The following is a 12,407-nucleotide window of genomic DNA, read 5'->3' on the forward strand; positions in this document are numbered from 1 at the left end:
CTGTGGTTACCTGGAAAGACAGCAAAATCTGAATCTAAGCAGTAGTCCAATGGGTCTTCCCTAAGGGGATGGTAAGAAGTAGGAGAGCAAAAGGAAAACCAGTGGGTGGGAAATGTTCCCTCTTGCTGCTGTGAGCTGTACAGTGTACTTCCCAGGTGAATTAAGTTGGGCTCCAATTGCACAAATATCCATTTCCTTTTCCAGTGTCGGAACAGTCCATTGAAACTTTCTGTCTACTGCTTTATAGTTAATCACATGCATGACTCTTCAGTTTTGGGGTCTTGCAGTTAGGACCTTAGCAGCTTTCCATCATCTCTTTGCCAATTACAACTCAATCTATAACTTGGACAGTTCCAAACCCGAAATAGACTGTCACCAAAATAACCTAGGCCCATACTACGGAAGAGTTTTTATTTCAAAACCTACGGCTTAAGGTGTGCCAAATGTTGGTCTGGACACTGGGGTTCCTGACCCTGTTGCTGACCAGGTGTGCTCCCAACCTGGTTGCATAGGACAAACAATGTGGGAATGTGTCCAGTTTTATTGCAATTAAAACACTTCTTCGACTATTATTCTGGCTTCTCAATGACATACACGTAGTAGTCTGGAAATAAGCCTTTCCTAATAGCTATCCATGCATGTATTTATCATTTAGAAACAGATGACGCAGTTGGAAGGAAAGACGATGGCATGCAGTATCGGCCAGAGGTGAAAGGTACCGTGCTGACTTTGTGCTGTTTGGCTATGGTTTCACAAGATGAGAAAACAGAGCACACAGATCCCTTCTCGTCTGCCTTACAGCTTTGATTTCTGTATCTGAGACAGACCTGTGAACAGCTTCTTTCTTGCAACATGTTGCAAGGCTGGCGAGGAGATGTGTGTGGTTTGTGAGTTTTCCCTGCTGTATTCCTCCAAGATGCCCAGCTGCTTACACCACCCTATGCACCTGTCACAGGATTAGACTTCCCCCAAGTGCTGTGAAAATGACTTTTCTTGAAGACACCAAGCTGTGAAGTTCCTGATCGAATGACACAAGCCTTCCTCCTCTAACCCCATGTTTTCTGTTAGGTGCTGAAACAAAAAGGCAGAATCTACATTTGTTAGGTTGTTTTAAAATGCTTTCAATAAACTAATATGCTGAATCACATTGGTTGAAAATGTTTTACCTGTACGAACCTTACCGTACCTTTAATAACCTTAATATAAATGAAATAAGGCAGAGTTTCACTTTCTGTTCCATTATTTTACATGGTAATAGCCTGTCTGTGTTAGGTGCATTCTCAGAACAAATATGCTTCTGCATGTCATGGCTCTTGCTCAAAGGGTGTTTTCAAGGGCACAATGCCTCTGTCCTTCTCAAGTTCTTGGCAAAGAACAGATCTGCATAGGTGTTAACCCTTCCTTCTCTTCCCTCACAAATAATAGCACTGTTAGAATAGAATAGAATAGGAATAGGAATATTTCACAGAATAATAGAAAGATTTGGGTTGGAAGGGACCTTTAAAGGTCATCTAAGTTCAGCCCTTCTGCAATGTGGAGGGACATCTTCAACTAAATCAGATTGCTCAGAGTCCTGTCTGACATGACCCTCAATGTTTGCAGGGATGGGGCTTCTACCACCTCTCTAGGCAACTGGTTGCAGTGTTTCACCACCCTAATTGTAAAAAATTTCTTCCTTATATCTAGTCTAAAAGTATCCTCTTTCAGTTTAAAACCATTATGCCTTGTCCTGTTGCTGCAGACCCTGTTAAAAAGTTTGTCCCTATTTTTCTTGGAGCCCTCTATTGCTCCTAAGCAGCCTGTAGCCTTCTGTTCCAGTACCCCAGCCATGGCACTCAATCTACTAAGACTCACTAATAACTATGATATTGGTCTGGGAATTAACCAATGCCTCCAGTTCATCCTAGTTTCTCATAGTGCATGAGTTGGTGTACAAGCATTTCAGATATGCTCTTGAGCCCTCTGTGCTCCTAGAAGCAGTGCAAATGTTCCCTCTGGCATTGCCACCCTCAGGCAATGCCATGCCAACCCTTGGCTTACCTACAGCAATGCTGTTGGTGTCCCCTTTCCCCATTGATTTTAGTGTAAGGCCCTCTTGATCAGTCCTGCCAGCTTATGCTCAAGAGCACATTTTCCCCTTCAGGACAGGTGTGCCACAGCATACCAAGTGTCTCAAAGGCTCTTCCATGGTTTAAAAACCTGAAGTTTTGGCAGAGGCATTGGTCGTGGAGCCAGGTATTGATATCCTGGGCTTGCTTATTTCTTCCAAGGTCTCCTCACATTACTAGAAGGTTTGAGAAAAACATGACACATAGTCCCAAATTTTTTAGCATTCTTCCCAGAGCTCTGAAATCTCTTCTGACTGACCCCAGACTTTTTGTTGCTCCATCATTGGTATCCATGTGAAAGAGCAGGAATATATAGTAGTCTGAAGGTTGTACTAAGTTCTTCAGTGTTGTGATGATGTCCCTAATTCGGGCCCCAGAGAGGCAGCAAACTTCCCCAAAAAAGAGTTTGCTTTGCAAACAGGTGCTTCCTTTCTGCACAGGAGGGAATCACGAGTGACTGTAACTTACTGTTGTTTCTTCTCAGCGCTGGTCTTAATGCAGGTTTGTTGCAAGAGGTTGTTGTCTTCTTTGTCAGCTCTGGTCTTTAGTTTTTCCTCCCGTTGTACTAGTTTTGTACTCCCGTGGTCTCCCAGATGAAAGCCTTTCCAGTGTGGCTTTCAGCATTCCCTGTGTTCTTTTTTTATTCCACAAATTCTCGTATTGTCACTCCATATAACGTACCAGTTGGAATGATTTAATGTCAATTTTCACTTACATTATGAAGGCATGAAAGGCGCCAAATTGAATATAGATCTTATTATGTGATGTAATGAACACCACTTTTGCTTCCTGTTCAGAGAAAGTTACAGCCTTTTATTCATTGCATATAAATTGCTCTTGAAATCTAGTTAGTGGAAAAAACATTGTATATAATTATTAATGATATGTGTAGCTTGTGTAGTCTGAAGTTCAGCAAATGATGTGCACAGAGGGAGTATACTTTTTGCAAAAAAACTGTTTTGCAATTTTTTTACGCAGTAGTTGGGGTTTTTTAGTTAGTCAGAACCTGAACTGAACTACTTTGAATGGCATTTTCTTCCAGGATAAGAGAGCAGACCACACTTCTGTTTGCTTTTGCTTTAAATTCCTGTGAGTTATTCTTGTCTGCAGAACCACAGCCATGACAGTCTCCTTCTCCTGCAGTGCGAGTGTCTACCTAAAATTACATCAGAAATGTCTCTCTTCCCCAAGTCAGCTGGCTTGCTGGTTTCGTTATGCCAACAGAAGCATCAGGGTTTCAGGTTTTGTGAATGTCTCTTCCTTCTGTGAAGTATCTGAACTCTTCTGTTCAATCACGCTTTCAAGGCTCCTACACCAGTTAAATCTTTCACTTTGAAGCTCCAAAGCAGTCTAGCAGACTAAAAATGGATTCCTGTCAATCGGTGGGTAAATACCTGTTTTACTCTAGGAACCACCTAGTCCATTTAACATCTCTTTGCTTAGTGCAAGTTTTGCCTCTGACTTGGGTGGCCCTGGCTACATGGCCACCTTTCAGGAGATGCATCTTTCACTAAGCCTCATGTTCTATGTTTATACATACATTAAAACCAGACATGGTGCAGCTATCTGAACAGACTAATATAATTGTATGCAGCTTATTACTTAGTCTTTGATTGGGACCAGATGTGACAGCAATTAACTGCTTGGAGGAGGAGGGAGGAAGCAACAGCTGTGGGATGAGCCATCCTCACTTTTCTCCTCTTAGACATGCCATGACATAGTCTGTTCCATTAGGAAGTGGTGGACATATTGTCAGTATTAGGCAACATTCTTCCCTTCTATCAAGTTTTCTGTATCTTTGAAGTATAGCCTGAAACAACAGGCTTCCTTATGTGTAAAACCTCTAATAGTTGGATATTTTTTTTTTTCCTCCTGGAACAAATTAGAAAACATTCCAGAAAATGAAAACCTAAAACAGCAGCATGTCAGTTTTTCCTCATGTATAAATACATTCTCTTTCTTACTGGTGTTATTTCAAGAATCTGCAATTGTATAAGAGACATCTTCACAGTCCCTTTTTGCTTTGCACCTGCAGTTCATTATAATCTTGTATTTGTGATGCTGCAGTCTATTACCATGGAAATGAATATAATTCAACAACTACACTCACATCTTTAGATCCCTGCTCTTTAGAGAAGTTCATGATGAGCTACCAACTTTTTTGTTTAGGACTTTTTTACAGAACAATTTTAGGGAGAGAGTGCAGCTTTACACAGTTTAAGTAACATGAAAGATGTTGAGGCAGAAGGGACTGCCCGCCTGCTCTGGGCTGGCCTGACTGGCAACTAAGCATCCACCAGCCACTTGATCACCCCTGCCTTCCCCCTAGCAGAAAGGGAGAGAGAATCAGAACAGAAGGCATCAGGAAAACTCATTGGTCAAAATAAATTCAGTTTAAGAAGTGAAGGGAGGGGGCAAAAAAAGGAGAAACTAAAACAAGGGATGCAAAAGCCATCACTGACAATGTCCCAGCAGCAAACTGATGCCCAGCTAGTCTCTGCGCAATGGCCACCTTGGAAAGACCAAAACCCCAGTTTTTATTGCTGAGCATGATGCCATAAGTTACAGAATATCCTTTTGGTCAGTTTTGGTCACCTGTCCTGCCTGTGATTCCTGCCCCCCTCTTGCCCACCTCCAGCCTATGTTCTTAGGGGCCAGAGTGAGCAGCAGAGAAAGCCATGACACTGTGCAAGCACCTTTGAGCAACAGCCCAAATATGGGTTTGTTATCTGCACTGTTCCAGCCAGAAATCCAAACTACAGCAACATACAGGCTGCTCTGCAGAAAATTAATCCCATCCTGTGCAGACCCACTGCACTTCCCAAAGGAATGGGTATTTTAAGCTAATTTCAATATTTTGAAATTTCTTCTCTTTAAAAGCGTTTCTCTGAGGAAGAGAGATGGTTTGTGTGTTTGATTTCAGCTATAACAACAGGTGGGACCAGTTAGACCTTGGCTTTATCAAGTTGTTTCCTACCCAGTAGTCATAAAATGTAGTTTAGCTTCTTTCTAACCCTTCAGGTTTTTTTTCTTCTGTTTAGACATGGGAGAGAGCTCTCTGCATATATATATTAGCTCTTGGCCCCAGTGCCACTGGCAACATTTCTGCTGATCTTCCTGCACTGGTTTGTTTCTGTCATGAATACTTTATTCCTTTCAAGAAACCTGACATAAGAAGCATATTTAGATATCTCTGAGGATCATTTTTCCTTGCATTTCATTCTAGAAAATCTCTGTAAGTGCCTGTGAAACTTTACCCTTAAGCCTTTGGTTTATTATTCTGTATGTCTTTATCCACTACAAGTTTTTAAGGATATGCTATTCTTGGTTGAGGTTTTTTAATGAACATCATACAGCCATTTATAATTGTTTATGTATATTTCTTTTCAAGATGCCAGTGATCAAAGAGAAGACATTTACATTGGAAACCACATACCTTGTTCAGAAAGCTTCAATGGCTACTGTATACATGGGAAATGTGAATTCATTTATTCCACTCAGAAGGCTTCCTGCCGGTAAGTCCTCCAAAATGTGCTTGAAATTGCTGTAAAGCTTAATCAAAATGTTCTCTAGACATAATTACAGTTACCTAAGCAGTGGCACAGGAGCCATATCCCTGTGCTGTGGGCAGCACCCAGCTGCTCCAGTTGTGCAGGAGATAGTTCTCAGGAAAGAGGCTTCACCAGTCAAGTAGTTCAAAAGCTAAATACCTCTGGGGAGTGTGGCCTTAGTGTTGTCTTCATATTTTCAGCTGCTAAATCCTATCTAGAGGAAAAAAACAACAAACAAAAACATACACATAAAATAAAAGCCTTTGCTTTGCATGGCTTCTCTGTACGAGTGCTCTTTCTCCATTGACCTCTCTGTCTGTTTTTATACTATTTGTACATTTTATTGCTCCTGTCATAAACTCTATCTAGAGTATCGATATCTTATTTTTAAAATTTATTGCCCTTTTTCACAGTAATAGGCTTAATCTAGACAGTATAAATTTTCAAAATATCCTTCAGCCCACACTTCTGCTCTACAGTGTAATCTAGCAGCTCATCAGACTCATTATTAAGCCACTTGATGTTTCCCAGGATATCTGAATGTTCCATTTTATTTCCTCCCAGATAATTTTTTTTTTTTCTTTACATTTCACCAACTTAATTCTGCATCTTTGTTTTCCTCAAAAAATACAATTCATTTTCAGGGTTGTTTATGGAAAAAGGCCACAACTTAATAACATGTAGTGCCCTACCTATTGGGAGGTTTCACTCCTGAACTTTTATCTTGGAAGCTTTTACTTTCAGATTAATGTAGTTGAAGATGCTATAACTCTTTGCTTTGGAAACTTCAGCTGTAAATCCATCAGATGCTATCACATTTTGTCCCTTGGTCTTTGTCAATCTAAGATATTTAGGGGTTTTTGCACTGCCAAGATGTAAGGGTTTCCAGACTGACCAGGGAGCAGGAAGCCCAGAGGGAGAGCCAATATGGTTGTCAACTTAAGCATTTGAAGGCTTGTATTATTCTTTTTCCCACCCAAGACCCTTTCTTCTTTATTTTCACCTTTCCAATAGCACCTACTTGTTTTTCTGTTTTCTTTGGCCAGAACCAAGAGAGCTCAGCATTGCTTTGCTTGTCTTGGGAAACTGGGTGCACCCCCAACATCATCTTGATGGGCGTTAGGCAGGACTATTCGATTAGAGGATTCTTTTGATCTAGAGCCCTGTTTAACACAATATCTGATGGATTTGTATTCAAAGTATTCAAAACAGGGGTATTTCAAGGTAAACATTCCTGGCTGAATGAACTTTTTTTTTTATTTCTCAGATTTTTTTTCTGGATGGCACTAATCATATAGTTGTTTATTCATTTATGAGTCAATTAATATTTGATCAGATGACCTACAAAACTGCAGGAAATACCTGTACAGAGCAAATTTGGACATTTGCTTTCACTGAGGGTAATGGATCTCCTTGCTCAGTGTACAGCAGTACAGTGTACAGGACTACCAGCAGGCAATGGTGCAAGGAAGGTTTTGTAGTAGTAAATGCTAATAGTATTTACTTAGTGGCCTTTGCACATCTGGGATCTGGTGTGATCTGATGTGATCAGATCACATCTCGTGCTGCCTTCTGTTTGCAGTGCAGTTCTGCCCTGTCCTTATGGCTGGCTGCATGAAGAAAGCACAGTTCAGCATTTTGCAGAGAAATCTAAACTTCATTAATTGACTGATCAGCATCCTGACCTTTGTTTATCTAGCTATTATATTGATGCTACATTACCTTATAGAATCATAGAATGGAAAAGGTTGGAAGGGACCTTAAAGATCATCAGTTTCCAACCTCCTTGCTATGAGCAGGGACACCTCCCACTAGACCAGGCTGATCTTGTGATATATTAATGTAGCAGAATGCTTTAAAATTTGCTCTAGTAGTTTAAGGTAACTTAAGCTAGTGCCTAGTACTTCATCCCACCACCACAAGTTCTTTACACAAGCACTTCTTTGCAGGAATTCAGTACTCCCCAATCTCCATTCAGTATTTCTCAGAAAAAAATTTCCTGTTACTTCAGTGCTTCTGAGGAAACAACTCAAAATTACTTGTGCCTCCGCTGCTTTAAAGCAATTCTCACATTGATCACACTTTGACTGTTACCTTCTTTGATGAAAACAAAAGCAAGGTAGCAATAAGAATTCAGTCTTCACTTGCAAGGAGTCCTCCTCTTTGTTGTTGCTTTTTGCATGATTACCAGCCTGTTTCCCATCCTCTTCCTTCTTGTATGCTAATACATGTTTCTCTTGATTCCCTTCTCAGCCATTACTGAGCTTTCATACAGTACATGGTGCTTTCCTTTAATAACTCCACTCTTACTGAAACTTGCTTCATGCCTGAACCTGAAACTCCTTACACAGCAGTTCATGCCTTGAGAGAGTAGAGTCACAAGATTATGAACATGTAAACCCCAGCCATTATCCCTGCATGCAAAGGCGGATTAGGAGTTGCGTTAGCAGTTGTAGGAAGGTCTGTGGAGCAATTATTTCATTCCTCCAAACAGAATTAATTCCTACCCTAGCACAAAGCTTTTGGATGGGTGAGACTGAGTCTGTGTCACATTCAGGCTTATTTGATCCAGTTCTCACAGTGACTGTTTCTCTGCCTGAGTGTGGGTAATTCTTTTCCAGCTTTATATGATGGAGCTGGAGGCCAATTGTGTGATTCAGTTGCCCTTAATGATGTTGGTTTTAAAGGATAGCTGTACAAGAAACTTGCTCTGGGATGTACATGGTGGCCTTTGATTCTGCAGACTCCAGCTCAGTGTCTTGCGTGGCTCTTGCCTCCTCCTCTCTTGCCTTGCAACATTAATTCCTCCAGAGCCTCTTTCCACTGCCACCTTCACCACTGGCACATCTTGCGTTCCATGGACACTTGCTAATGAACAGGAGCAGCCTCTGCTGAGTTTCTCATTGAGCTAATTGCTGCTTTGCTCAGGCAAGGGACTGTTTAAAGCAGCTGCTTCTCTTCTGTCCCCAGCCATTAATCCCCCATCCCTGGCCACTTTTTATGGGTTCTTCCATAAACTTGAAGAGTTTGGGGCCATTCGGTTTTCTAACCTGACCTTTGTCAAACTTTGGTGTGATGACAAGGTGGGAGAGGATTTGATGCTGGCCTTGTCTAATAGGTTTTGCAGGATTCCACTTCTGTAGGCTGCAGCTTGAAAAGGGATCTTCCGTTATCCCATTTTTCAAGGTTTCTCTTCCTTGTTGTCACTCCTCTCCCATGTTGATGTTGCATGCTCACTTTGTGTTTCATGCGTGTGCTTCTGGGTGTTTCATTTAGCCTTGTCTACTTGTTTCACCTAGTTGCTTTATTTTTCCTAAATGTTGCCCAGATTTAATAACAACCCCACATATTTCTTTCGCCAATTCAAGGCTTTCATCACACTGGTGTGTTTCAGAGAGGACCACTAGTAACCTCATCCAGGCAAGCAGAGCTTATCTGCTCTGTCTCTTCTCTTTCCACAGAAATCCAAACTGTTCCCCAACCCATGCATTACCATACCTCTGCCTTCTCACCAGCTTTTTCTCAGCTGGAGTCACCTTGGATTCCTCATTTCATCTGCAGAATGACTGGGCTGTTGTCAAATTGCAGATTTCGTAAAATACTGCTTTTCTTTTTCAGGTGTGAATCAGGATATACTGGACAGCACTGTGAAAAGACAGACTTTAGTATTCTTTATGTTGTCCCAAGTAGACAAAAGCTTACGCATGTCCTTATTGCAGCAATAATTGGAGCTGTACAGATTGCCATTATAGTTGCAATTGTCATGTGCATAACAAGGTAGGTAAAGACAAAAAGAGAAATGAAAAGTGGCACACTGTATGGATATACTTTTTCTGTATTTAAATATTTGACCCCCAAAATTTTATGTGCTTTAACCTGTATGCTAAAAATACCCACATTAAAAACACCTAGTGACTGAAGCAGTAGAATTATGTAGCATCCAATTGCTTTTTGCTCCCCCTCCCCCTCAAAACACACATTTGTTCATAAACCACTAGTAACCACTCTGAATTCCCAGACCAAATACCCAGCAGAACAGATCAGACTTGAAACACATCCAAAAGGTTAGCTACTGTGTTAGACCTTCACTGCAGTTATTCAAGCATTGCTGATATCTTATAGAAGCTATGTTCTCCCCTCCCATCCAGTGAAACCAGAGAGGTTGACATGATGCTGTTCCCTGCAGTACCACTGTAAATGGTGTTACACAGAGAAGTATCCCTCACACCATATATGCTTTCTGAAAATTAATATGCAGCTACTGCCATTCTTAGGCTCTTATTGGGAGTTTGTTCTATGAAACGTAAAGATGCAGAAGCACAAGAGTTCAAGTTTCAGTGAAAACTGAGATGAAAGCCATGGTGGTTTTTTTATGACAAGGGATTCAGTTTGCTCAGCAAAGACTTGAACCCAATGAGGACTGAGGACTCTGGCATGGATGAAGGATGACTTAGTTACCTTATAGATGCATGAAGCATTTAAGTCCTACACTTGGTCATCCATGCCACACTTTGCCTTTTCCTTCTCAACTCATCCTGCACTTTTTCAACTCGTTACACTGGGCCATAAAACTTTGTGCTGCTGCATTAGTGCCTGGCTTCCCAAATTCAGTGAGGTAAAGTGACACTGCTGTGAACATACAGTATAGGCCTCCTTCCCTACTTCTCTTGTAAGGCTCAACGTAACAGGTATAAGTACACATACCTAGCACTTGCACATGTAAGAGTTATTTAGCTCATGCAATTGATGTAATCCCTTTTTTACATGACACCCTGCTGCTCAAAGCAGTGGTATGGAAGGCTGTGGTTCCTCAGCCCTCCTCTTTCAGCCCCCTTATGACCATTCCCCAGTTCACAGGCTCTTGGAGACAGTCTGTCTTGTTGCATTCCAGCAGGAATGCTCCATTGTGTATCATCCACTGTCTGACAGGATGAGGAAGTTCCGTCCTGTTCAGAATTGCTGACTTTTGTGAATCTTCTGTTAGTTGTGTGTCCAGCCGCAAGAAAGGCATCTCCCAAGTTACCCCACAGAGATTCCTGTGTTGGCTCTTTCTCAGGGGCTGCCACAAACAGCAGAGCACCTGGAGGTCCAGCAGTTAAAAGGCTAGTTCCTCCAGTCTAACCATCTAGTGGATTTCAAGTATGAGATATGTACAAAGTAAAGCCAAAGTAAAACCATTCATCATGGTATGTATTTTGCTGGCTGAAGGAAGTCGCAGATTGCTGGTTTTGGTCTCAAGTTCAAGCAGAACTTCCTTCTGAATGGTCTGGTGTCCCACTGACATCCCCAGGTGACAGACTGGTACCAAACAGCAGGAGCATCCCCCCCCAAGTAAGCACAAGCTCATAGACTCCTTGCTATTGTTAGGTGCAGAAAATTAAGTCACTGTGTTCTTGCTAGGCTTAGTTCTATGCAGCATATATAAAGTCATCTCTCCTTTTTCTTTCTGTCTCTCTTTTCCTCACAGAAAATGCCCCAAAAACAATAGAGGACGTCGGCAGAAGCAAAACCTAGGCCATTTTACTTCAGATACATCATCCAGAATGGTTTAACTTAGTGATTTTTATACCTACATTGACCATGTGATGTACATTTTTATTATATCTTTTTTTAAAGAATGGAAATATTTATTTCAGAGGCCTTATTTTTGAACATTTTTAGTGTAACAATGTTGGTCTGTATTCTGAAAGCATCAGCTCTAACAGCTATGGACTGTTTTAGTATCTTTACTTTTATGTTTTTGAATACAGTAGTTCATTTTCTGTATCTGTATCACATGGTTATATAATAGACTTGTGCTTTATCCATGGAATGTAATATTTTTGGGAACACAGATTTATTCCACCAATGGTTGTAGATTAAAACAAACCAACAAACCAACAAAAAATCCACGTTACCTAGCAAACAAGGCATGAACTAAAGGTAAAAATGTTTACAGCTTACTTTTCTTATGAGAAACTAGAAAACACTGTGTTTAAATACCGTAGATATTTAAATGTTTTTGGAAGTTAGTAACTGATTTTTTAGACACTGCCTATCGCATGAACTGTGAAGCTGTGTGCTGTGTGTAGTTGTAACATATTTATAAAACATGAAGGCTGGGTCTAAGCACTGCCATCTTCATAAATAATTCCAACAATTTATTTTTAAAGAGGAAAATTATTAATGTCATAATTTGGGAAGTTACCTGATAGACTGGATGGCACAGGTCCAAAAGAAGTAGGTCTTAGTAGTTTTAGGTATTGTAAAAATTGGTGCTGAATAATTGAACACACAGAATTGGAATAAAACCTACTTTATCACTGTTAAAGCTGTTTTAATACTTCTTAAACTTTTTTAAAGAAAATACATGTTTTGACACCTAAAATACAAATTGTATAGTGTTTGTGATTAAAATAAAAAAAAATAATAATAAAAGAGAACGAGTTACTAGTGCTCTTGCAGAGAAAAGTATTTTCAAGAGCTAAAGAAGTCCATCCAAATTAGTCTGCTGGTCATAGTTATATTAATAGACTGTTAGTTGTTGTTTGAAAGATCCCGAGATAAAAGTGTGAATAGGGTGTGTTCAGATGTTTTAACATGTAGTTTAGGCTTTCAAAATTTTGCATGTAGGATTTAATAATTTGTTCAATAATAATAATTAAAAAATGCTTTCAACGTTTTGAACTGGAAAAGCATGTCACAATACAACATTTTCACTATATTGCCTCTGGTTTAGTGTGTTTATTTGTTACCCCATGTGGTAATT

General features: G+C 40.4%; 1 protein-coding gene across 1 annotated transcript in view; it reads left to right on the forward strand.

The window, feature by feature from the left end:
* The window catches only part of TMEFF1 (transmembrane protein with EGF like and two follistatin like domains 1), a 122,550-nt gene extending 110,188 nt beyond the window's left edge, over positions 1–12,362 (forward strand). Inside the window, exons 7-10 of the mRNA XM_051610264.1 lie at positions 656–715; positions 5,500–5,623; positions 9,278–9,436; positions 11,127–12,362. Coding sequence (XP_051466224.1) covers positions 656–715; positions 5,500–5,623; positions 9,278–9,436; positions 11,127–11,211 — 428 coding nt within the window. The 3' untranslated portion in view covers positions 11,212–12,362. The remainder of the gene's footprint in view (positions 1–655; positions 716–5,499; positions 5,624–9,277; positions 9,437–11,126) is intronic.
* The last annotated feature ends 45 nt before the right edge of the window (positions 12,363–12,407 follow it).

Source organism: Apus apus, chromosome 2, assembly GCF_020740795.1.
Source record: "Apus apus isolate bApuApu2 chromosome 2, bApuApu2.pri.cur, whole genome shotgun sequence".
In the NCBI taxonomy this organism is placed as follows: Eukaryota; Metazoa; Chordata; class Aves; order Apodiformes; family Apodidae; genus Apus; species Apus apus.